At 40.2% G+C, this 27286-nt stretch overlaps 1 protein-coding gene across 1 annotated transcript; it reads left to right on the top strand.

Annotated features, from left to right (window-relative positions):
- The first annotated feature begins 6613 nt into the window (after window positions 1–6613).
- On the top strand, window positions 6614–26009 carry ganc (glucosidase, alpha; neutral C). The gene is given in 24 exon segments (XM_061743793.1): window positions 6614–6800; window positions 7143–7205; window positions 8295–8397; window positions 8665–8792; window positions 9503–9683; window positions 9899–9968; window positions 10619–10715; window positions 11517–11700; window positions 13010–13154; window positions 14041–14276; window positions 15001–15127; window positions 15209–15288; window positions 16348–16491; window positions 17878–17974; window positions 18063–18164; window positions 18253–18427; window positions 19882–19950; window positions 20111–20175; window positions 20274–20350; window positions 20426–20500; window positions 20583–20696; window positions 22874–22986; window positions 23083–23186; window positions 25440–26009. Coding segments are annotated over 24 exon segments (2688 nt in total). The 5' UTR covers window positions 6614–6771; the 3' UTR covers window positions 25550–26009.
- Window positions 26010–27286: the final 1277 nt, after the last annotated feature.

Genomic DNA, 27286 nt, shown 5'->3' with positions numbered 1-27286 from the left:
ACCAGCCTGAGGTCGGTGATAACTTGGCTGCAAAAGTGGGAGACCCTGAACCAGAAGAGTTGTCCAAACCGGTACCAACCCCTGAAACAACATCGGTCTCAGAACAGGATGGGGTTGGTGGACAAAAAGCAAAGAAGCGTAAGCGCAGAAAGAAGAAGTCAGAAAAATCTGAGGACGTTAATCAGGTCATTGATTACCTACCTCAATCAGAAGATGGTGTACCGACAGCAGACTTGATGATTGATGTAGAACTCACCGAAGAAAGTAACCAGCCTGAGGTCAGTGATAACTTGGCTGCAAAAGTGGGAGACCCTGAACCAGAAGAGTTGTCCAAACCGGTACCAACCCCTGAAACAACATCGGTCTCAGAACAGGATGGGGTTGGTGGACAAAAAGCAAAGAAGCGTAAGCGCAGAAAGAAGAAGTCAGAAAAATCTGAGGACGTTAATCAGGTCATTGAATACCTACCTCAATCAGAAGATGGTGTACCGACAGCAGACTTGATGATTGATGTAGAACTCACCGAAGAAAGTAACCAGCCTGAGGTCAGTGATAACTTGGCTGCAAAAGTGGGAGACCCTGAACCAGAAGAGTTGTCCAAACCGGTACCAACCCCTGAAACAACATCGGTCTCAGAACAGGATGGGGTTGGTGGACAAAAAGCAAAGAAGCGTAAGCGCAGAAAGAAGAAGTCAGAAAAATCTGAGGACGTTAATCAGGTCATTGAATACCTACCTCAATCAGAAGATGGTATACCAACACCAGACTTGATGATTTTGCAAGAGTTGGCAATAAAAGTAGGAGTTGCAGAACCAGAGGGCGTCTCTGAGCTGGTGGGGGCCAATGAAAAGGTCACTGAAACAGCATTGGTCTCCGAACACGATGGGGTTTCTGAGCAAGAAGCAAAGAAGCAGAGACCAAGAAGGAATAACGGGTCAGTAATTACTGAGAATTTGAAACAATTTGAAGTAATTGAAGGACTCCCTGAACCGAAGGATGCTGTTATAAAAGAGCACACCAAAATGGTATATAATCCTTCACTGTGGAGACAATTTAAGAAGTTCCTCACCCCGGCATGTCTGCGTCAGTACAAGCACAAGAACACAGTCCAAGATTGAGTGGAAAAAGCAACCGGGTTGTCACCAAGTAAACAGCAAAAACAAGATTGACAAAACAAAATTGAACAGTTCCAAAACCGAAGCCATACAAACTGGCACCCCTCATCAGGTCCAGTCATCACCAATAACCACCATCTCCTTCTCCGGTCAAGACATCCCCCTCTCTACCTCTGTTACCAACCTCGGTGTGAAGCTGGACCCACAACTCACCTTTGTAAACCACATCAAACATCCGTACAAAACTTGCTTTTTCCACATAAGGAGCATATCTAAACCCCTTCCTCACTTTCTCCGATGCAGAAACACTCGTCCACGCTCTAATCTCCTCCAGGCTCGAATACTGTAACAGCCTGCTCATCGGTATCCCCAACAAACACCTCTGGAAACTTCAATTCATTCAGAACTGTGCTGCCCGAACTCTGATGAAAACTCGTATATACGACCATATCACCCCTATTCTTCAGAACCTACACTGGCTTCTCATAACCTCAAGAATCCAATACAAGATTTCCCTCATCACCCGCCTCTGCATCTACAGCAATGTCCCTCAATACCTCAAAGACCTCCTTACCGCTCACCAGTGTCGGGACCTACGCGTTATTTAGTAACGCATTACAGTAATGCTGTTAGTTTTGGCGGTAACTAATACTCTAACACATTACTTTTTTAATTCAGTAACGCAATTACCGTTACCAAACGGTGCGTTACTCCCTTATTTCTGGCTACAGTGAAGCTTTTTTTCCCCGCACGCGGAGACCGGAGGAAACGTAGTGTGTGTGCATTCAAAAACATGAGCGGTCATGGCGAGCCAAGAGAGCAAGGACAGTTTTGTAACGTGGATATATTGTCATTACAGTAATCCCTCGTTTTTCGTGAGGGTTACGTTCCAAAAAGAATCCGTGATAAGTGATTTTTTATTTACAATTATTATAAAAGGCTTCAATTTGCGGAGATCAGCACCGCCTCGCACGTATTTCACTGCTCTTCTGAGCCGCTGCATCCTGACTCTGTAGCGTCTTTTTCTCCTAAAGCCCGCGGTGCAGGTGTGTTTTTTCGAGAGAAGAAAATAGTTATGGGTCGTTGTTGTCGTTCTTTTTTCTTCTGGGCAAAAAGATTCTGATAAACCGACATGCCACCATGGATTATATCTGAGACTGTAATGAACGATTCATCAAAGGGTCCCGTTCTTGAGCTGCTCGCTGAAGCTCATTGGCCATTCTCAGCTTGTTTGTTGTTTTTGTTGGTCTAAGTAACAGAGTTACTAACTGAGTTACTTTTTAATGAAGTAACTGGTAACAGTAACTAGTTACTATTTTTCAGTAACTAGCACAACACTGCCCCTCACTCATCCACCCGTAACCTCTGCTCACAAAACACCAACCACCTCCCCCACGACTCCGCTCCATGGGAGGCCGAGCCTTCTGCTCCGCTGCCCCCACATCTGGAACTCCCTCCCTGAACACCCACATCTGGAACTCCCTCCCTGAACACCTACGTCCACCCCAGTCTGTGGACACTTTTAAAAAGACTTTTCTGTTCAGGAAGTGATCCACTGGGCGGTGCCTCTCACCCTTCTTCTTTTCCCCTCTCTTCTCCTCTTCCCTTCCTCTCTTCTCCATTTTCATTTTTATTTATTATAAGTATCTCACAGCCATCATTTTTTGTCCATCGTTCCTGTAGTTTCTTGTGCTGGCCCCCTTTTTTCTCTTTTGTGCATATTTGCAGGCAGGAGCTTCAGGAGCTGCGTGCTGGCCTGCGGTCCCCCCTCTGGTCATCCCGCTGCTGCTTCCACCTGCCTGCAGTCCCCCCTCTGGTCATCCTGCTGCTGCTTCCACCTGCCTGTGTGGATGTCTGCTGTGTGTTGCTGACGTCCCTGACCACCCCAGTCTGGCCTTCGGCAGGAGGGCCCCCCCTTATGAGCCTCGTCCTGCTCAAGGTTTCTTCCCTCATAACCCTGCATTCACACTGAAAGCGTCACGGGCGTCATAAGCAGCCGGCTGCCATTCATTTTCTATGAAAACACGCGTCGAGAGGCAGCGGGGTGGCACCATTCCCAGGTGTCTATGTCTTATGTTGTCAGTATGAATGGGGGGATGTTGGACCGTTTCCCCCTCCGTCTGGGGGCTCCGGCGGCGCCGGGGGCGCCCGTGGAGGTACGGTGGGGCCCTGGCCCGGCTTGGAGGGCCAGCCCCCGTCTACTGGTTGGCCGGTGGGGGAACGTGGGTGTCTTACCGGGGCCGGCTCTGCTGGTCCTGCTTCCTGGCTTCGGCCTCTTCTCCCCCTCCTTCCCCCCCCTACACGATTCATACGCACATAGGCGAAGGGACGGGGGGTCCGGGTCGTGGGGGGCATTGTCCCGCGTGGCCCGGCACTTTCCCGCCTCACGGTTTTAACAGCAATGTAGACACTGCACATTCAACACTTAATAAATACATTTGACAAGGACACGTAGTTCGGGAGGGGGGGGTCGGTGTCAAATCGATACTTGGCCCTCCCCCTCCCTGTTTTTATGGCATTAATCACATGCACTCAACACCAGGGGCGGGAGGGGGGCCCACATCACCCGCGTTCCCTCACCGGCCTGGGATAGGTGGGTCGTGATACCCGGGCCTGGCGGGGCTCGCCGTGCAGCCTGGGGTGCCTTCTGGCGGTGCTGGACCCCCCCGGGGAGGGGGAAACGGTGCGTGACTGTGTGTCTGTGTCGGTGAGAATGCGGTATGGAAGGGTCCTGCCATGGAGGATTTGAGCCTCCATTGGCAGGACAACAAAACTTAATAATTTATCAATGTTATATTATACAAAGATGGTTATTATTATTATTATTATTATTATTATTATTATTATTATTATTATTATTATTATTATTATTATTATTATTATGTATAGTATATCTTATTATTAGTATAGGTATCGGATAGGTGAATGGATGAATGAATGGGATGCCTGGGTCTGGGGCCCTCCGTTTGTCGGGCCCGCGCGGGTATCGCCCTGTTGGGGGGTTCCCTCTCTCCGGGCCCGTCTCCAGTCCCCCCCGCTGCCTCCGCGGCGGGGCGCCCCTCTGGTCTTGGAGGGCCACTTTCCGCGGGCCCCCTCAATTCAATTTTATTTGTATAGCGTCTAATACAACAGATGTTGTCTCTCGACGCTTTTACCTGAACTGCTCATGTGAAACACGTAACTAATGGTTGAGGAGCTGTATGGTCGGAACGATTTTATTTGCTACATCCATCCAACGCAGAATAATTAAAAACCGTGCTTATTAATCACAAAACACAGTTTAAACATCATGACCAAATCCGCTCCGACCCGGTGTGTCAGTGTTCACCGCAGACAGACTGCAGCTTCACCGGGACCAACGATGGTTGCTGTTGATCCAGGACCAACCTTGTTAAGGAGCATCAAACTCACTCTTATTTATGCGGAAATAACGACAAAATATAAAGAAGGCTTCCCAAAGTGTGATCTATGTTGAAATAGGAAACTAAAGATGTGCAGCTATATATTAATATGTGTAGACTATACACTTTGTTCCCTCCAGTTCTGCGGTGGAGCTTTAGTCCCGCTCACTGCAGGTGTCGACAGTACATGCAGCTTTCAGTGTGAATCCACCAAGCAGCGCGATGCTGGTGTCAGGAGATTTTTGACGCCCTCAGTGTGAATGCAGGGTAAAGGGGAGTTTTTCCTTGCCACTGTTTGGCTTAAGGTTTTTCTCCCACTAGGGGAGTTTTTACCTGCCATTTTTAATGTAATAATTGCTCGGGGGTTTATGTTCATGTTCTGGGTCTCTGGAAAGATCCTAGAGACAACTTTTGTTGTATTAGATATATATAATTAATATGATTTATATAAATAAAATTGAATTCAATTGAATTTAAATCTTTCCCTGGTCTTTTATAGATGTCTCCGTGCTTTTATGCTTTTACTTTTGGTTTTTTGTGTCTTGATTTTATTCCTTTTTGTTTATTTTGTTTGCTGGTATCTGTAGCACTTTGAGATTATTTTATGAAAAGTGCTTTACAAATATACACGTATATTACAATGTATTATTATTATAGATGAAGAGCATCGCAGAGGTTTATGTTCACTTTCAGTAAAAGTTTTGGGTTTCCTCCCATTATTAACTTTTACTTCAAGAAATCAGTCCATTCCTAGTAAAGAATAAATAAAAGGAGTTAAAATCGAGAGTTTTTTTTACATCAATCTTTTCATCATACTGTGATTCTCGATTGGTGGGAAAGTGATATGTACAAATTATCTGCCCTATTGTGGCTTTTTTTTTTTAATTATTTTTCTAAAAACTGGTCATGTACATGGAGAAACCATCTTCAACATTACTGAATTATCATTATTGAAATGAAGAATACATAACAAATATTTGAAAGGAATTAAATATTTTTTATTTTTTGCGTGTTTATTGGATAAAGGCGTCATCCAGAGGTCCTACGTTTGCATCTTTTCCAGGTTGCAAACTTTGCATCGCCTATACTCAGTACTGGAGTTGAGGGGGATGAGGGGGGATGGCATCCCCCCTGAAATAAAAACGGTCAAAATCATCCCCCCTGTAAAACTGCCATCCCTCCTTTCCATCCCTTATGTCATTTCATCAATGAATGTGGTTTTACTGCTATTTCAACATTTAGAGTCATCACCAGAAAAATAACACCAGAAAAATAATTTATTTGACAATTTTCACCTGTTCCAAGTACATTTTCACTTGAAATAAGTAGGAAAATCTGCCATTGGGACAAGATTTATCTTCTCATTACAAGCAAAAAAATCTTGTTCCACTGGCAGATTTTTCTACTTATTTTAAGTGAAAATCTACTTGAAACAGGGGGAAATTGTTGTTTTTTCCAGTGATGAGTCTTGTTTTAAGTGTAATGAGATTTTTTTTACTAAAATGAGACATTTTAACTAGAAATAAGACAAATATTCTTGATAAGATTTTGAGTTTTTGCAGTGATCCATTTTACTTATCCTGTGAAGGACAGAGGCATATTGATAAGTTCAGAAAACTGTTTTTCATTGTAGTGTTTTGATGTATTTGATGTAAGCCCAGTGGATATTTAAAGCTTACAGAATGCTGCATTTAACTGCTGCTATGTCATTCCTGCAGTATTTCTGCAGGTGCTTTGGTCAGTGCTATTATTTGTAATATATTATATTATTTGTAATCAGCACAAATTATCTGTCCCCATATGATAAAATCCACCATCCCCCTTGATTTTTTTTTTTTACAACTCGAGTACTGGTTGTAGCCTCCCTCTCTTTCAAAAAATATCCCCTGTATACATTAATTATTCTTTGCTTTGAACATTAGTTGTGCTGTATTGAAACTTTGCTGTCAGACCGATTTGCCAAGATTTCTAGTTTATTAAGGACGTGAGTAAAACCCAAGCGGTAAACGCCGTGCTACCCCCCAAAAGCAGCAGGGGGCGCTGGTTCACCTGCCAGGCTGGATACAAACCACAGAAGGAGGCGAAGAAGAAGACGAAGGAACGGGCTCCAGAGAAAACCGAAGAAGAAGACAATAATGTTTCCATCTGTCAAGAAGACTCTAAAATAAAACTAAAGTTTGTGACTAAAGTCGTTGTCAACCGAGGGAGATTTACCGGCCGTGGCAGGCAGTTGTTTGGGTCAATGTCTGCTGGAAATGGCGGGACAAAGTCAGCCCGTTGTTAGGTACAAATGGCATGTTTATGGAGTTATTGCTGCTGCGACCTCTGACATATAAGATCAGACACGATAATAAACAGCTTAGATACAAGTCCCCCCCTTTATTTGAATAACCTTGTTTTGACATTTTGTCCTGTGGACCAATATCTGATGATGTAGGGAAGTGTGCTCAGTGTGTCTGAGCTTGTTTCTATTTGTAAAGGTTAAGTCACCTGTTGTCCATGATAAAGTGAAGCTGAGGGGCTGATACCTGTCTGCTAAAGCAGAGCAGTTTGGGGGGAGACTGGTTGTCTGGTTGTTTGGTTTTACCCTCCCCTCATGATCTGACTCCTCTCACTCTGTTTTCAGTGTTATCCCTGATGATGAGGGGAAAGAAAAGTTCAAGAAAAGTGAAAATGTTGAATTTTACAGGTAAGTTCAATATGTAATTTAACCCAGTTCACTAAATCAACCGGTGTTCGTAAATATATGTATATATATATATATATATATATATATATGTGTATATGTATATATATATATATATATATATTAGTGGTGGGGGAAATTGATATTGCAATATATTGTTGCGCTCTCTGTCGCAATAAATAATCGATAAACTGACGACAAATATCGATATTTTATTACAACACACATAATGGATTTACGCGGCTGTCAGCGCACTATTGTTCATGCACTTTAATTTGTCCAGCTGTTCAGTGTTTACATTTTCAAGACTAAGAAGCAGTGAGGTACTATACAAAAGTTGCTTACTGACTTTTCAGTATTAGAAACAAAGCAGTGCACTGTCCTGGTTTATATAAAACATGTTATTAATGTTCATGCACTTTAATTTATCCAACTATACAGTGTTTACATTTACAAGACTAGGATGCAGTGAGGCTAATATACAAATAGACTTTCTTTGTACATTGTATGAAGTTTTGAATAAATGCATAACTACTGACGTTTTCCTTTTTATGGGTATTTTTTCTTTTTCAGTCACATATATCGTGATATATCGTTGATGAAATTTCTTACAATATATTGAATATTGTAGATATCGTGTATCGGGATATTATCGTTATCGTGGACCACATATCGCCTTAGTATTGAATCGTGAGATACCCGTATCGTCCCACCCCTAGTATATATATATATATATATATATATATATATATATGGAATAAAATACCTTTTATAACTAAATGATAATTTTATTAGATAGTTTATCCATTTATGACTGATACATGCAATTATCTTTCTTTTTCAGCCTTTTTTTAACCCGCTTTTCATAGTTTTTACCAATCTTTTTTTCATTTGATTGCCACAGACTAATAATGTTGACCTTTCTGAAGCAGTATAGCATCTCTTTCCATGACAAAAGCATGTGTTTCAGTGTCGCTGGATCAGTTAGAATTAAATAAGTTGTTACACACTTTTTTTTTAATTTATATATTGGCCAGTTGGCCAGGCGGCGTTTATTGAACCACAAAACTGATGATTATTGTCATTCTTGAGACGACAGATTCAAGGGTCTGACCTGAGGCACCGGGCTCTTCTGGACACCATGGTGTTCACTGAGAAGGGGGCGCATTGTGAACTGTTGGAACCTGACACACAGGTCAGTATGACTGACTGCTGCACCTTTGTTGGACTCTTTGTAACGCAAACAAATCAATAAAAGATATTTGAATTACTTAAAAGGCTTTAATGAAGTGTTAAATTACTGTAACTAATCTGAAACTTCCAATAATTAACTCTACAAGCAGTTTCTCCAGATAATTTTCATAAAGGACACTTTTTCTCTGCCTCACTGAGCTTGATTAGCAGTGATGAACACATCAGTTCCCTTTGTGGTCAGAGAATATGTCTGAACCTGTTTTCACAGGCCAGACTGCTTCTGTCTCTGTCACCTTGCAAATTTGACACTGTGAGGATTTTAATAGACGAAGTCCAGCCTATAAAAGCGCGATACCGAGTTCCAGATGTGATGACTGGAGAACCGGAGTGTGAACAGTAAGAGCTGTATTAGCTTCATCTTTTTAGGCCAAAAACAAGTAAATCTTTCCCATTTGTGATACATTCTGTCAGAACTATATTGGTTTTAGTCCAAGAAATACATTTAATGTGTGAGTGTGTAGTAGAAATACTCATTATGTGATTTGCAGTGAAGATTCAGGAACCACCAGTCTTTCTAGGCTTACAGGCCTATCTCAGAAAATTAGAATATTGTGATAAAGTTATTTATTTTCTGTAATGCAATTAAAAAAACAAAAATGTCATACATTCTGGATTCATTACAAATCAACTGAAATATTGCTAGCCTTTTATTATTTTAATATTGCTGATTATGGCTTACAGTTTAAGATTAAGATTCCCAGAATATTCTAATTTTTTGAGATAGGATATTTGGGGTTTTCTTAAACTGTAAACCATGATCAGCAATATTAAAATAATAAAAGGCTTGCAATATTTCAGTTGATTTGTAATGAATCCAGAATGTATGACATTTTTTGTTTTTGTAATTGCATTACAGAAAATCACAATATTCTAATTTTCTGAGACAGTCCTGTAATCTGTTCAATGCATTAATTTTAAGTACATATCCAGGTTGAAGGTGGAGTCTTCTCAACCCACATCCTCTGTTATGGTGGAATAGCATCTAAATTTGTGGAACAGCTGCAGCAGTTGCACCATGGTTGATTATTTGCTCTATCATCTGACAGGCTGAGAGTGGAGACCCAGACTAAGGACTCCATCACCCTTTCTTGGTCTTCAGGACGTTACCAGATCCAAATATGGTGTTTCCCTTTCCGACTGGAGATCCTGTGTGAACAGGAGGCCGTGGCCACCTTCAACTCTGCCGGCAAGTTGTGGTTTGACAGATTGCAGGATCCACCATGGTGAGTTTTCCAGGGAAGAGGTGTGGGAGGCACACCAGCCTTTACATCAATTAATTACATAAAATGTGCTCTCTTTTTTTTGCATTTCCTCTCTGGGGAACAATCTGATGGTAGTGAGGTAAGAAAACAACAGTGTTTCAAGCTGCCGTGTAAAATTGTTACAGCTGTGAGATTAATCCGGTGTTCACATTCACTTGTTGGTTGTGGCTTGTGTCTCAGCTTCAGGGTGGCCAGAAAAGTCCGTTATGGGAGGAGACTTTCAGGAACTTTGTGGATATCAAGGCTAATGGTTTGTGTCAGTTATTTCCTCACAATACAGTTTTATGTTTGGGGTAATTTTGGTCACATAACATGCAGGGATTGTTCAGGCACATAAACTTTTTTTTTCCACCCCACACTGTGCAAGCTCTCTCCAGCTTTCCAAAATTAGCTTTTACAGGCATGGCTTTAAGCGAGGCGGCCAAGTAAACTGCCAAGTTTATGCAGCCGGAGGACGTTTTTCAGGGAGCTTTTTATACACAGGCTTTTAATAATTATTTGTTATCTATTCTAATTTTTGATACCTCATTACTTCTACGACTGAGGTAAAAGTGCCACATTTATTAAGCTGGGACGTGCATTTGGCTCAAATAAGCCAGAAATGTTCACATTTCTTATCTGGTCTAAAGAATCATTTTATTTTGTGAAAAACATAGCAAAGCTTATAATGATATGAAGCAAACATATGACACAAGAAAGCCTTATATGACATCTTATATATCCAAAGTTTCCTTTAAATATCCAAAAAGAGACTGATGTGTAATCGTGTCACAGTACATTAATAATTATTAACAAACATCATTGCAGTTACTTACTTGTGTGAGTTCCAGTACTGAATGTACTTGTGTACAAACTAGCAGGACTTGCCTCGTGTACTGATTTCCTGGTGTGCGTCTTCAGGTCCCAGCAGCGTCGGGGCAGACCTCTGTCTTCATGGGTTCAGGCATGTCTTCGGTCTACCAGAACACGCAGACAACCTGCAGCTCAGAGACACCAGGTACACGCTCCACCTTCCCACATGTTCTCACAATCAAGCAGTTTGTCCGGGCGTCCGATAAGTTTAGTTTAGTTTAGTTTTATTTAGCACATACAATAAAAATAACATCACACAAATAAGTGCAGTTAAAAGAAACTGTGCAGGGAGGAGCGAGCAAGCAAGTAGGCTTATGAGGAGCCCCCATCTAATAACATTTAACAATATAGTTATGAGGATACAAAATTATAAAATAAAAAAAAATAATACATCATAAAAATTGCATGCAGAACATGAATGAAAATAAAAAATTACTGTTGACCTATAAAGAAATGATCATGAAAATATGAATATTATGCTGAACAAGTGGCAACACAGAATATGAAGTACAAAAGAACATTAACAGTGGGAAAAGCAGGAGCTTTCTTGGCTACACTGTTGAATTAAATGTTCTCTTGAGCGACTTTTGAAGATGGATAGGGACCTACAATTGTTTGCAATATGGTACCAACTATTCCAGACTTTGACACCTCTATACCTAAACAAAAATTGGCTTCTAGATTCCAGACATTTAGGCGGATGTAGGGCTAGGGCCTGCCGAGCTGAGTAAGAATGAAATTGAGAGTTTGTAGCAAAGTATGTCCGAAAGTGCTCAGGAACATTTCCTTCTGAGGAAAATATTTTGTAAAGAAAAATGCATATTTTGTAACTGTTGATGTCATAAATAGTAAGAATCTGGAGATTTTTAATTAAGGGAGCAGCAGTAGCATCCCAGACAGATCGACAGACAAACTACACGTCAACTGTTCTTTCATCGTTCCGCAGAGATGGAGAACCTTACCGGCTGTACAACCTGGACGTGTTTGCGTACGACCTGTACAGTCGCCTGGGCCTGTACGGATCCGTCCCGCTGATGGTGGCGCATAAACCAGACAGGACTCTCGGCGTGTTTTGGTTGAATGCTTCAGAGACTTTTGTAAACATAAAGTACTCCCCTACCGACCATCAGGTAAGCTTTGATTGGCTGCTGCTCTCATGCCAGCCTACTCTTGCCAGAGTGTGTTCATTCCCGGATGCAGGATCGTAACTACTGTTTTAGTAGCTAAGAGTAAATTAACTTGTTAAAGCCTGATGCTTCTCCTCATACTCATTTGGAAAACACTCATTTGAAATTAGTAAATTTCTTAAATGTTAAACAGAGGGTGGTGCAGACCAAAATGGTCATTGCACATAAAATATTGAAAAGGACTGCGCCTCCCTATCTTGCTGACCTTTTTAACCCCGTGAGAGCCGTGCACACACACAACACTAGAGGCAGCCTGTTACATTTCGTTCCTTTGAGCTTTAAAAATAATTTCGGTAAAAACACTTTTTCATATACGGCAACATGTCTCTGGAATGAGCTGCCCACCTCCCTCAAACTGATCTCAAATGAGAGTAGCTTTAAATTTCACCTGATATTACACCTGTCCACTTGACATTTGTGTTTTATCTTTCTGTGGTTTGCTCTGTGTTGAATGTTTCTGTGTTTTTAGTTGTGTTTTGTCTTGTTTTCTTATGAGGAGCCAATAGGAAACAAACATCATACTTGTCGACACCTGCATTTTTCGTCAGCTTTTATAAACATCGAGGACCGCAATGGAAATAAGACTGTTGGCTTTATTGTGTTTTAATCAATCAATCAATCAATCAATCAATCAATCAATCAATCAATCAATCAATCAATCAATCAATCAATCAATCAATCAATCAATCAATCAATCAATCAAAATTAGGGATGGGAATCGAAAACCGTTTCTTGTTGAGAAGCGGTTCCCAGTGTTTCAATTCCTTGGAATCGTTTGCTTTTTTTGCAAACGATTCCCTTATCAATTCCAGTGGGTGCGAATGACGTCACGCATGCGCATTCGCGCCCATGAAAACGTGGCGACAAAGCGGCATAAACGCTCGAAAGTTTGGTTACATTTTACCAAAAAGGACGACAACAGGGCAACTTGCAATGTAGACATTTCAACAAAGGGAGGAAACACTAGCAACATGCAAAAGCATTTGCGTACACAGCAGGCAATAACTTTGAATGAATCTCACATGTTTGATCTGTTCCGAGTCTGGAGTGAATCTTCTCAACCTAGCAGCAGCTCTGCTGTTAATACTGCAGGTAACTCCAAATGAGAATCAATAAGAGAATCGATAAAGAATCGAATCGTTAAACAGAATCGAAAATGGAATCGGAATTGGAAAAATCTTATCAATTCCCATCCCTAATCAAAATACATCTACATAGCTGACAAACCCTTTCTAACCCCCCAATCCTACAGGATGACCAAACCCCCCCGGTGAAGAGGAGGCGCGTGCAGCCTCAGACTGACGTCCACTGGCTGTCAGAGAGCGGCGTGATCGACTGCATGGTTCTGCTCGGGCCCAGTCCACATGAGCTCTGCAGGCAGTACGCTCAGCTGACAGGTACGTGTGAGGAGCTTTTCCAGTGCTTTGGACCCGTTTTCCCGCCTGCCTGTCCCTCTCCAGCAGCCAGATAAAGAGGCAGCTGGAGGGAACCAGAACAAGCCTGCATGTTGGGATAGCGTCAGGCCCGGAGTCCTGAAGGTTTTTGTGGGTTATGTGAGCCCGAGCCAGGAGAAAGGGAAGGAACTTTCACTCGTTCTCATCCACCTTGTCCTCAGAACCGGTCCAGCAGTTGCCCCAACATCACACATCATAGAGATCTTGCAGAGACTGCTACGCTCCATCCTAAATAAGCAAACAAGCACCTCGCAGGACTCACTGAATGTATCTTTAGTTAACTCTCAGAACAGAGCACTTGGGCCGTTTTATTTCACTACTCTGTTGAAGCGTATAGAGGCTATAAGAATGTACAATATAGTGGCTTATATACTTTTTTCCAGCGCAACCGTGGCAACCGTGCCAACCATGTGAACACAGCTGAGTAAAAAGTAGTAATTTTTTTCCAAAAGCTTCATCAATAAAATACGTCATAGTTCAAAGTTCATTGAGCAGTTTAAGATTAAGATTCCCAGAATATTCTAATTTTTTGAGATAGGATATTTGAGTTTTCTTAAGCTGTAAGCCATGATCAGCAATACTAAAATAATAAAAGGCTTGCAATATTTCAGTTGATTTGTAATGAATCCAGAATGTATGACATTTTTGTTTTTGTAATTGCATTACAGAAAATCACAATATTCTAATTTTCTGACACAGTCCTGTATAGTTCACTCGCAAGGATTAATGAGCTGTGATTGAATGGAGCTGGATGTATCAAGAAACTAAGATGAGAAACACCTATGATTAAAGCCTGACAGCAGACTTGTGTGTGTTCTGTCTGCTTCAGGGTATCAGGCGCTGCCCCCCCTGTTCTCCCTCGGGTACCACCAGTGCCGCTGGAACTACGACGATGAAGCGGACGTGAAGGCCGTGGATGCTGGATTTGATCGACACAACATCCCCTATGATGTCATCTGGCTGGACATTGAGCACACGGAGGGGAAGCGCTACTTCACCTGGGACCCGGCTCTCTTCCCTGACCCGGCCGGCCTGCAGCGCCATCTAGAGGACAAGAAGAGGAAGGTCGGTGTCAGGGCGCCAAACATGCAGCTTTTTCAGAATTTTCTCCTCCTATTAGGGATGGGCGGTATGGACTAAAAAATGTATCACGATAATTTCTGGCATTTATCCCGATAACGATAAAAATGACGATTAAAAAAAATACCAATTCAACTCCACCTTTTTGACTATAAATATATCACCACATTCAGTCTTTGGAGCCCCCAAAACAAGTTTTCTTAGCTTATAAAATCACAAAGTAGAAAAAAATACAACTTGATAAATAAAGAAACAGGACAAATAAATAAAAGTTCACTGAAAATAAAACCCTATCAGTGATGACCTCTTCTAATATAAATAAAATGTGCAAATTAACCTGTGGTTGGAACATGCCACAAATTAGATACTATTGCAATTTTTTTTCCTAATAGTCAAACGTTATATCAAAATGTAAAAACCATCTCCTTCTGTTTTTGCAGACTCTGCACATAATAGATGATGTTTGCTCCTCGTCATTCTTTTTAAATCCAAACCAGTTCCAGAGCTGGAGCCTCGTTTAACAACGAGCTCCTCGCTCTCAGATCCGCCTTCCGCCATGTTTGTTACACAAAAACATCATCAACGGGAATTTATCCTTTTTACCGCGAGATGACAAATTCTTACCTTGGGGAATTTTTTTGACGGTATATGGTGAACGGTAAAATATCGCCCATTTCTACCTCCTATTATCCATTTTTTTAAATTCCAGCTGGTGGTGATAAGTGATCCCCACATCAAGGTGGACCCCGAGTGGCCTTTCTACCGCCAGGCTCTAGAGGAAGGACACTTTGTGAAAGACAGAGATGGACAGGTCTACCGAGGCCAGTGCTGGCCTGGTAAGGTTTGACTCTTATTTCAAAGTTTAACTGTTTCATCGCAACAAATGTGTTAAACAAACATGTTCATGCTTCTCCCAGGAGAGTCCTCATACCTCGACTTCAGTAGTCCAGCTACTCGGTCGTGGTACTCCAGATGCTTCCGCTTGGATAAATACAAGGTGAGATCAATAATGTGCAGTCACACTCAAAACAGACAGGCATGAATAGCTAATAAAAGTGTGCTGAAGGTCTGTATTATAAATTCCAGCTTTATGATGTTTTATAAAGCCATTTGAAGGAATCATGAATCATTAGTTTTTGTTGTCGATGTTTTTTTTTTCCTTCAGCACAGCAGGTTTTTTTTGTTTTTTTTAATATCTTTCTTTAAAATCAGATACATCCTTAATGACGGTAGGTCTTACAATTTTATTTTGTGCACGGATGCCTACTCCCGCAACACAAAAAATAAATAAATAAAATAGATAAACTGGGGGAAAAAAAGAGTGAATGAATAAAAATATGGAAAATAACATCAGTAAATAACAATAGGGGCATCAAAACTCAAATACCTACAGATACATAAAATACATAAAGTAAATGACAGCAATAAAACAGCATTCAGCCGACAATGATGTTCTCTAAACCAGAGAATAATGGGAACCAAAATTCTTGAAAAAGATGGCCACGATGATATTTTTCCAAGGTTAGTTTTTCTAAGGGTAGAAATTCTGTGAGTTGATCTACAAAAGTCTTATAAGATGGAGGGGAATCGTTCTTCCAAAATAAAAGTATACATTTCTTTGCAAAGTAAGTGATCAAAATTAATATTCTGCCTTTTTTGTTATTTAGTTGTAAATTATATGTGTCATTTAATAAATATAAACTACTGCTTAAATCAAATTTTTTGTCCAGGACTAATTGTGTAAGGGAATGAATTGAATTCCAATAACTTTGTAAACGGTCGCATTCCGAGAACATATGCATGCATGTCCCCTCCATCTTTTTACATATAGGACACTTTGACAAAATATCCTTTGATATTTTATGCATTTTTATTGGAGTTAAGTAGAATTTGTGGATTAATTTAAAATTAGCTTCCTTAATTGTATTACTTGTAAATGGAAAATGTACTCTTTCACAGATATTTAACCAGGCATTGTTTTCTAAGCACAGCAGGTTTGTGTGCTCATATCAACATGTACTTGTTGCTTGTCGTTGAAATGCTTCCGCCGGTCCAGGGATCGACACCGGCGTTGTTTGTGTGGAACGACATGAACGAGCCGTCCGTTTTCGATGGACCGGAGCAGACGATGCCGAAGGCCGTGGTGCATCATGGAGGCTGGGAGCACCGGGACTTACACAACCTGTACGGCTTTTACCAGGTGAGTGGACCCGCCAGCAAATATAATATACTTTAGTTATGATACTGCTGAATAAGGCAAGGCAAGTTTATTTATATAGCACCATTCAACACAAGGTCATTCAAAGTGCTTTACATCAACATTAAAAGCGGCAAGACACGATTAAACAGTAAATAACAAATAAAATGATAAGTAAAGAGGTCAAATAATAAAAAGCACAAGTTGTTGAAAATTAAGGGCAGTAGAGTACAGCAGGTAAGTATTTCATTTAAGATTAGCTTCTGTAAACAGTAATGTTTTTAGTCCTGATTTAAAGGATCTACAGTTGGAGCAGACCTCAGGTCTACAGGAAGTTTGTTCCACCGGTGAGGAGCAGAATAACTGAACGCTGCCTCACCTTGCTTCGTTCTGGTTCTGGGAACCACAACAAACCAGGGGCCGGATTCACCAATATGTTCTTAAGAACGATCTTAAGAAATGTCTTCAGATCTAAAATTAAGAAGTTCATAAGAAAGTTCTTAATTGAAATTCCTCAATATTTTCTTAAAAATCGTCTTAAGAACTGTCATTTCTTACGGATTTCTTATTTTTCCTACTTAAGAACTTCTTAAAATATATCATTGCATTGCACGCGCCAACAAACAACACACATACAGGTAGTTTGGTCTAAACCGTCAGTCACTCACTAAACATGGAGAAGGAGAAAAAGAGATGCAGGAACTTTTCAAGGTTATGGTGGATGAGATTAATGTCCGAAAAAAAATACTATTGGGGAAAATTGGTAATAATTAACTACCACGCTAACTAACATGCTAACAAACAGTTAACAGGCTCTTAGTGTAATTAATTACAAAGTATATCCTCAAACTATGACCTACTAGTCTAAACTTGTCTAAAATGTGTTGAAAAAGGTGATTTTAGAGTCTTACCTTTTCACAGAAGAAATTTTAAGACAGGTCAAGGTTGTCTTAAAGTTAAGAAAAAAGTCAAGAACAAATTTGAGAACTTTTATTTCAAAAATACCATTTTTTTTAAAGTTTTTTCTTAAGAAGAAACTTAAGAAGATAGTTGAGAAAATACTTAGAACTTTTTTGGAGAATATGACTTATTCTCTTTTTTTTCTTAAGACTGAACTTAAGAAAAAAATGACACTTAAGAAGTTTTTTTTCTTAAGAATGTTTTGTGAATCCGGCCCCAGATCCAGATGAACCTCAGGGGTCTGGGAGCTTCATAGGAACTAACAGATCCAGCATGTATTTTGGTCCAAGACCATTCAGGTCTTTGTAGACCAGCAGTAAGATTTTAAACTCTAATAAGATATTTGTAGGACTCTCTTTATATTTGGAGTGTATTTCAACCCAGGTTACCTTTAGAAACTCTTAACAGCTAATGCTTGTTTCCTCTCAGCACATGGCCACAGCGGAGGGTCTGATAACCCGCTCAGGCGGCTCAGAAAGGCCCTTCGTCCTTTCTCGATCATTCTTCGCCGGCTCGCAGAGATTTGGTGAGATTTTCAGATGGAGTTGAAAACCATTTCAGAGTTTCCTGTGTGCCTCCTTTATCATACTCTTTGTACTGTCCTCCGTCTGCAGGAGCGGTGTGGACAGGGGACAACGTCGCCAGCTGGGATTACCTGAAGATCTCAGTTCCCATGGTTTTGTCTCTCAGCTTGGCGGGTGTGGCGTTTTGTGGAGGTGAGCGTGTTACTGTAGACACCATTTTTCTCGTCCTTCCTGCAGCTGAACACAGCACTTATGACCCTGATGTTACCCTGTGTTTCAGCTGACGTTGGCGGGTTTGTGCAGGACCCGGAGCCGGAGCTGCTGGTGCGCTGGTACCAGGCAGCGGCTCTGCAGCCGTTTTTCCGAGGCCACTCTGCCAAGGAGACCAAGCGCCGGGAGCCCTGGCTGTTCGGGGAGGACGTCACCGCAGCGATCCGCGCTGTCGTTCATCAGAGGTGATCCGACATCTGAGGGCGCTTTGGCCCGTTCAATGCAGACTGAACTTATTTTCCTTCTAAGCCACAAAATAATCTTCAAATGATAGTCCTCAAATTAAGATAAGATCCCTAATATGTCACAACAGAGTCATTTAAACCCTTTTAATATACAGGACTGTTTCAGAAAATTAGAATATTGTTATTTTCTGGGAATCTTAATCTTAAACTGTAAGCCATGATCAGCAATATTAAAATAATAAAAGGCTTGCAATATTTCAGTTGATTTGTAATGAATCCAGAATGTATGAAATTTTTGTTTTTTTAATTGCATTACAGAAAAAAAAGAACTTTATCACTATTCTCATTTTCTGAGTCAGTCCTGTATATATTTTTTTCCCATGATATTGCATTTTGCACCCCAGAGGTACCGCAGATAACAGAATCAAGATTTGGTTAACACCTAAAAGTAAATACTGTAATTGAGTTAGATTTACAACACAACTTTCAATAAAAGAAAAAAAAAAATAATAGAGAAAAAAAAAAAAAAAAAAAAAACTTTTAATATCATGTTTTACATATAGCGCATCATTTAAACACCTTTTTAGTCATTATTTTTCATTTATTTTCTCCGGGATGCCCAGTGACTTAGTGGTCCATGTATTATTTTCTATAGAGGTGGGTAGAGGAGCCAAAAATTGTGCTCAAGTAAAATTACTGTTACTTCAGAATAATATGACTCAAGTAGAAGTAAAAAGTAGTCATCCAAATAATTACTTGAGTAAAAGTAAAAAAGTACTTGGTGAAAAAACTACTCAAGTACTGAGTAACTGTTGAGTAACGTCTGATTTATTTTTTTAACACAACCATTCTAACAGACAAAAGTACAAAATAATCATCTTCAGGCAAATTAAATCAATAAAATAATAAAATAGATTAAAATTAATAAAAAATTGCTTAAAAAAATAAGCTTAAACTAATTACTTTAATAAATAATACAATGAATAAAATAACAGAATAAAAAAATAAATTAAGCACAAGTAGCACAAAATGTCAAGCCTTTGTACTTTTCTTTTTTAACCAGGCAGAACTAGAACAAGCCCATGAACTCATAGAAACTCTGTGTGTGTTTGAGTCTGTGTATATGTGACAAAACATGCAAAAACAAACATTTTTCCCAAAGAATCACCCAGTGATGTCATGAGATTGACGCGTACGCGGATAAAAGGGATAAAAGAAAAGTAAGAGCTCAACGTAGCCTAATGTAGCGGAGTAAGAGGAACAGTTTCTTCTTCACAAATCTACTCAAGTAACGGAGTAAATGTAACCCGTTACTACCCACCTCTGATTTTCTCCTACATTTGGTAAAACCTTGTGCTTTACTTTGAGCTGAGTTGAGTATCTGACGGATGTGAGAGCGTGTCGGAGAACGTGAACGAGTGACGGCGTGAACATGCTGCCTCTCTGCCCCGCAGGTACTGCCTGCTGCCGTACTGGTACACGCTGTTCCACCAGGCCCACACCTGCGGCCCGCCGCCTCTCAGGTTGGTGTTGCTACAAAGGTTTAGGTTTAGGTCAGACACCTCTGTGGAGGTTTAACTCTGTTGCAGCACTAGAGGTCAGTGTGCACCTCATGTTTTAGCCTCAGAAACCACAGATGGTTGAAATAACAAGAAAGAAAGACAAACTTGTTTCCTCCTGCAGACCTCTGTGGATGGAGTTCCCGAGAGAGGAGAGCACCTTCTCTGTGGACAACCAGTACATGATTGGTAAAAAAACACTTTTCCTTTTCGCTCTGAGGCGCAGGATTATTTGAAATTGTTGCTTCTTTGTTTTTCTGTTCTGAACTCTGTTTCATGTGATTCAGGCGGAGCACTGCTGGCCCGTCCTGTAACAGAAGCAGGTGTCCAAGAAGTCCAGGTCCTACTTCCTGGATCCAGTGAGGTGGATGAAGTACCAGGGAACACTTTTACATGTTATAACATATCAATGTCATTCCTAAGTCTCCTCTTCCTTTAGGTCTGGTATGACATTAATTCTGCAAAGGCGTACAAAGGAGGCCGGACCCTGAGCCTTCCCGTCACCCTGGACACGGTCAGTAGTTTCCACAGCAGTGACAGCACGGTGAAACCCCGCCAGAGCTTCCCTGTGACGCTCTTGTGTCTGGTGTTGGCAGGTTCCGGTGTTCCAGCGCGGCGGCTCGGTGGTGTGTCGGTCAGCAGGACGGGGCAGCTGTGCCGCTGAGTACCAGCAGCTGCCCCTCTCCGTCACCGTGGCGCTGGACGCTCAGGTACCAGCTGGAGGATGCTGGGAACCTGGCTCTTGTTGGGACCATGTTTTAGTTTCAAAGGAAACATATCATCCTCTTTTCTTTATAGTTTCCTTCGGTCTACATAAAACACCTGGGACATGTTTGGTGAAAATACCACGTAGAGACAGTACAACAGCTCCTTTTTCAACCGTATCGATACAGTTCTGTTAAAAACAGCTGGTTTCAGGAGGTGAAGTGACTCCCCCTCTGCTCTATCCCCCACAACTCTCCAGATGTGTACAACCATACACTGCAAAAACTCAAAATCTTAACAAGAATATTTGTCTTATTTATAGTTAAAATGTCTCATTTTTAGTCAAAAAATCTCATTACACTTAAAACAAGAGTCATTACCAGAAAAATAACTTGTTATTTGACAATTTTCACCTGTTTCAAGTAAATCTTCATTTAAAATAAGTAGAAAAATCTGCCAGTGGAACAAGATTTTTTTTGCTTGTAATGAGAAGATAAATCTTTTTAAAGATTTTAAAGGAGCTTAAGGCAGGATGGAAGCAGGATTTATGAAAAAAATTCGTATACGTTTCAAGTTTTCTAGTAATAATGTCAGATGAAGCGTTCCAAACCAAAAAGAATGAGCGCTCTAGTGTATCTCTCCTTTGACTTGAACAGGCTGTGTGCTGCAAAATGTGCTGCAATTCCGGGCCGGAGTTTCCCGCGCTGTCCTGTGGATGTGACGTCACATGACGCTGCATGTGCGTTCTCCCCGTTCTCCCGTGCCGGCTTCACTGTTGGCTGCAGTACCCCCAACGGCCGTCGTGGTGAAGGGTGGCGCTAGAGAGTGTCATTTCTTAAAAGGAGCCTCATGCTCCTTTAAGTTATTTTTCTGGTAATGACTCTTGTTTTAAGTGTAATGAGATTTTTTGACTAAAAACGAGACATTTTAACTAGAAATAAGACACATATTCTTGTTAAGATTTAGAGTTTTTGCAGTGTATAATATTTGCGGACCCTCGCTTTTTACGTTAGCAGAGCTGGGGTGTATAACAACACTGCCGTAACCACAACTGAGTCACCAACAGTGTTAGGAATAATGGTATTAAAATTGCGGCGTTAATAACACCGTTATTTTTTTCCCAGTAACGGGTAATCTAACTAATTTCAAACGTTACAACGCCGTTATAGTTACTGACAGTGAAATGTAGCACGTTACAATACACTGACATGATATCTAATTGCTGTTATCTGACCTGACTCACTCACAGTGTTGGGAATAACGGCGTTAAAAATAGCAGCGTTACTAAAGCTGTTATTTTTCCCAGTAACGGGTAATCTAACTACCGTATTTTTTGGACTATAAGCTATAAGCCGCTACTTTTTTCATAGGTTTTGAGCCGTGCGGCTTATACAAAGGTTATTCCGGCTATTCTGTGGATTTTTCTTCCACCGCTCGGGACGCTCTAACCGGAATTAGAATCTAAACTAAGACAAAATAAATGCAAAGAAGAATACGCTACTTCTTCTTTAGCAGATAGAAGTAGAAGCAGATTTCAAACAGATAAATAAATACTGGCTATTTTCTCTTGTTTCTGTCCTGTTTTAATCAGCAAAGTTGCTGCCGTGTTAAAAGACACTGTTAGGAAAGGATCTATTTAGGTACAAACATGTACATCATTTACAGTTCAAAATGGTTCTGTACATGTAGTAAATATCTAATCTAACAATATAAATATCTTTTTTTTTTTTAAAAAGGGCAGATGCGGCTTGTATGCAGGTGCGGCTTGTATATCTTTTTTAAAATTTTTTTTTTAAACATAGAGCGGATGGGGCTTATATAGTTAGATTACCTGTTACTGGGAAAAAATAACGGCGTTAGTAATGCTGCTATTTTTAACGCTGTTATTCCCAACACTGGTCACCAAGAGGTCAGCAAGCAGTAACCCGATGGGTTCCTCTTTTTAATGATACATGAGCATCCACTCATGATTGATACCCACTTCGTCCTGTTCAGGGTCACAGCGGTCCGCCTGAGCTCATCACCCCAGACCGGGCTTATTTATAGACAAATAACCACATATAACCACCAATAACGATGCAAGGGCTCGCTCTTTTCAAATATTGCAGGTTTAGCAGCACTTTACTGCTTCACTTCTGACATCATGGACCAGTCCCCTGACTGCGGTCTGCTCCTCCCGCAGGGCCGCGCTGACGGCCGCTTGTACCTGGACGACGGCCACTCCTTCAGATACCGGGACAGGAAGGCCTTCCGCCTGCGCGAGCTCAGCGTGGTGTCCGGCCGCCTGCTCTGCCGGTGAGTCCCCCCCCCACCTGCTTAAGGAAGCTCCAGATTCAGGCCGGATAAAAGCAGCTGAACTCACAGAGACGTGATGTGTGTCGACCGTTTCAGTCCTGCCGGGGAAGAGGGAAGCTTCGAGTGTGAGACCGTCGTACGCTCCGTTTCTGTCCTCGGGGTGAAGGTCAAGCCGTCCACCGTGACCGTGCATGTGTCAGGTGAGGAGCTCACGTGGATGGCACTCCCAGCACACTTGTGGAGTCCAGCTGACTCTGTTGGTCTGAGGTCTTATGTAAAAAAAAAAAAAATAAACTTTAATTCCATATTTTTATCAACATTATTTCTCATTACAGCATATTTGTGCATCAAGTACACTGCAAAAACTCAAAATCCTAACAAGAATATTTGTCTTATTTCTAGTTAAAATTTCTAATTTTTAGTCAGAAAAATCTCATTAGATTTAAAACAAGACTCTTCACTGGAAAAAAACAACAATTTTCACCTGTTTCAAGTAGATTTTCACTTAAAATAAGCAGAAACATCTGCCAGTGGAACAAGATTTTTTTGCTCGTAATGAGAAGATAAATCTTATCCTACTGGCAGATTTTTTCTACTTATTTCAAGTGAAAATTTACTTGAAACAGGTGAAAATTGTCAAATAACAAGTTATTTTTCTTGTAATGACTCTTGTTTTAAGTGTAATGAGATTTTTTGACTAAAAATGAGACATTTTAACTAGAAATAAGACAAATATTCCCGGTAAGATTTTGAGTTTTTGCAGTGTAATACAAGTTTGTGCAAAAAATACGTGTTCTATAATTTAAGAAAAAGGAAAAACAAAAGAAAATAAATAAATAAAATCAACAAAATAGGAAATAAAAACAAATAAAAAATTGCATGTACATATGAGAACACATACCAGCATATGCTTCCAAGAAAAAAGAAAGAAGGAAAAAGACAAATAATAAAATAATTCTGAACACAATAAGGAAACACATCTAATATACATGTAGACAGGATAACAATGACTTTAGTCAAATAATGTAGAATGCTCATTAAAAATTATTAAAAATAACAGGTCACAAACACGTCAGATGCAAGGATTATTCACACACACAAAAACAACACTTCCCATCCCACCCCCACCCACCTCCCTTGTATGGCTCTCTATTACCTTTCATTCATTCATCCATTCATACCTACACAGTCTATAAACACTTACACATCCATACACATAAAGGTACCTATTAATCTACATAGTGCAATACCATTGAAGATCTAATAATATTATCCGTGTAGTACAGAGTCTAGGATGGATTTGGTCCAGGAAGAGTCATCTCACCACCGTCAACTAAGTCCAGAGAAGGCAGAATATCCATAAAGGGCCCCCAGATTTTCTGGAAGGTTCCAAGTTTTTAATTCCATATTTTTATCCTCTTTACACCGCACTGACTTTAAAGAGGAAACAATCAGCAGACAGAACCCTCGACCCGTTCTACACATGTGGCGGTTCACGGCTGTAAAAGTCAGATCTCTGTCCCGGTTCATGTGACTGAACCACGGAAGAACCGTTTCAGCAGAACTCTGGTGAAAGTACGCTGGGTGCTACAGATCTGCAGCAGCGGCACGGTTCTTCCCAGGACTGCTAACCGCAGACGGACCATCCAGATCAGCTGCATTTTATATTTACTGCTGGGCAACGTGAGATGATGTCAGTGGAGGGTGTAAAGTCTTCATCCAATCAGCCTTCTTGTCTCTATTTCTACAGATGGTAAAAAATGTGTAATAATGTTCCTATCCCCCTTACACATACAGGACTGTCTCAGAAAATTAGAATATTGTGATAAAGTCCTTTATTTTCTGTAATGCAATTAAAAAAACGTCAAAAAATGTCATACATTCTGGATTCATTACAAATCAACTGAAATATATATATATGAAATATTATGGCTTACAGTTTAAGATTAAGATTCCCAGAATATTCTAATTTTTTGAGATAGGATATTTGAGTTTTCTTAAGCTGTAAGCCATGATCAGCAATATTAAAATAATAAAAGGCTTGCAATATTTCAGTTGATTTGTAATGAATCCAGAAAATAAAGGACTTTATCACAATATTGTAATTTTCTGAGACAGTCCTGTATGTTTAAAAAAATACATAAAATACATTTAAAAAAATAAATAAAGATTAAAATGCGTATATATGCTTTAATTTTTACCAAACATGGTATTAACCCTTAACATATACTGTATATGCAGACAAGGAAAAAAAGAAGAAAATGTGTAATGATAATGTAATAAATGAGAACAGCTGGTTCATACGTGAGGAAGACGCCGCTACGATCATCCCAAATAATTACAATTGTTTAATTAATAATCGTGAAAAGGCCTTGACATGTATAGAAAAAAGAAATGAATTGCTTTATTTCCTTTTTCTCTTTAAAAGTCCATCACATTTCTTTTCCCCGCAGGCGCTGGCGACACGTCGGCTTCGTTTGAGTACGCAGCGGCCCGCTCTCTGCTGACGGTGACCCGCCTGGACCTCCGGGTGGCCGCCGACTGGGACATACAGATAGGTTAACGCTGGACGTGTCAGGGACCGGCTGTCCTTGGCTTTGATTTATTTAACTGGAGGACAGCGCTCAGTCCAACAGTCAGGGAAACAGCAGTATCTGAATGAATATACTTGAATCACCAAACTTTACTGTTTCAGCGTTTTGCTGCTCGTTGATTTTAGAGCACAGACATTTATTTTAATTCCGTCATCGTTTGATCTGTTTTAACATTCAGATTTGATCCATGGCGGGTGAATCCCTCCAGAGATATGAATGGATCTGACTCCACAAACAGGGTGCTAATAAGTGATGAATGTTAGGTTTTGTTTGAATAAATGGCTCATGTGTGGTCGCCTTTCAAATGGTTCAGCGCCGGTGTTTTTTGTGCATGCGTGTGCAGGGCTTGACCTCCTCCTCACTGCTTACATACGAGTAACAGAGCAACAACAAATGCCCCAATGAATCAAACCCTTCCATGAAACATTACAAACACCGTGTTCATACCTTTTTATTGTAAAGGAATACAATAATGAAAAATAATTCCTTGCCACTGTTTGGCTTTTTCTCCCACTAGGGGAGTTTTTACAGAATCAGAATCAGAATCAGCTTTATTGGCCAGGTTCGAACATTGTCCAACAAGGAATTTGACTCCGGTAATTTCGCTCTTTCGCAGTAAATAAACAAATAAACAAATGTGGTATTTTTGACATATGTACAGAATAGACATCTAAGGTGCAGCAGTTTGAGGTAGGGAAATAGAAAAAAAGGACAGCTCTGAATAAAATAAAATAAAATAACCTATTTACAATTTTACCATTTTACAATTTTACAAAACAAATTATACAAAAAATACAAAAAATTATACAAAAGAAATACAAAAGGTGAGAGGTGCAGCAGAGTGAGGCAGTGTTTATGTTATAAATGTAATAAATGTAACCGCATGTTCTAGGTCTCTGGAAAGATCCTAGAGACAACTTCTGTTGTAATAGACGGTATATAAAAAAAAATAGAATTTAATTTAATTTAATTTAATTTAATTTAATTTAATAATGTTAGCGTCCGAGGATCTATCAGTAGAGTTGGAGAGGACGTTTTGTTTGTAAATCACGCAGTGATCAGAATAGAACCCACAACCTTAGATAGATCAATTAAAGGCTAGAGAAGCCAAATGAGTGTACGAATGCTTATGTGATGCGGTATTTGGTTGGTTTTAGATTTTGAGAGACTTTTTAAGTTCTTCCAGACTTTAGGAGCAACAGCATTAATGATAAATTGTTGTGTATGATCTCCACATTACATATTTCTGTTCTTTTCCCAGAGACACAATGTCCTGTATTGTCCCAGCACTCACATTAAAAAAGGACCCTCCACCTTTTCTTTTTTTTTAAATTTTCTTTATTATTATTATCCTCACATCTTACATTACACAGCTGGTGTACAATTGGTTTACAATTTTGTCAGGGAGAAAGAAAAACATCAGCATGTCAAAACATAGCTGTTGCCCTATAGTTGTGTAACGTTGAAAGAAACAAAACCTGCGTATATTTATATTTTTTAAGGTAAAACGAACAAAAAGAACTAACTAAAGACAAAACATACACACAAAAAAAAGGGAACAATGATGAATCAAAACGGGATGTATGGGCTTGTAACAGCGACTTAATTCAGTCTCAGGGAGACCAAACTATGATATTATTAGGGTTTGGATATACACACACATAAAATGATGTACGTATAAAACGCATGGACCCTCCACCTTTTCA

This window comes from Cololabis saira, chromosome 16, assembly GCF_033807715.1.
Source record: "Cololabis saira isolate AMF1-May2022 chromosome 16, fColSai1.1, whole genome shotgun sequence".
NCBI classification, from domain to species: Eukaryota; Metazoa; Chordata; class Actinopteri; order Beloniformes; family Belonidae; genus Cololabis; species Cololabis saira.
This window is presented reverse-complemented; position numbering and strand designations above follow the sequence as displayed.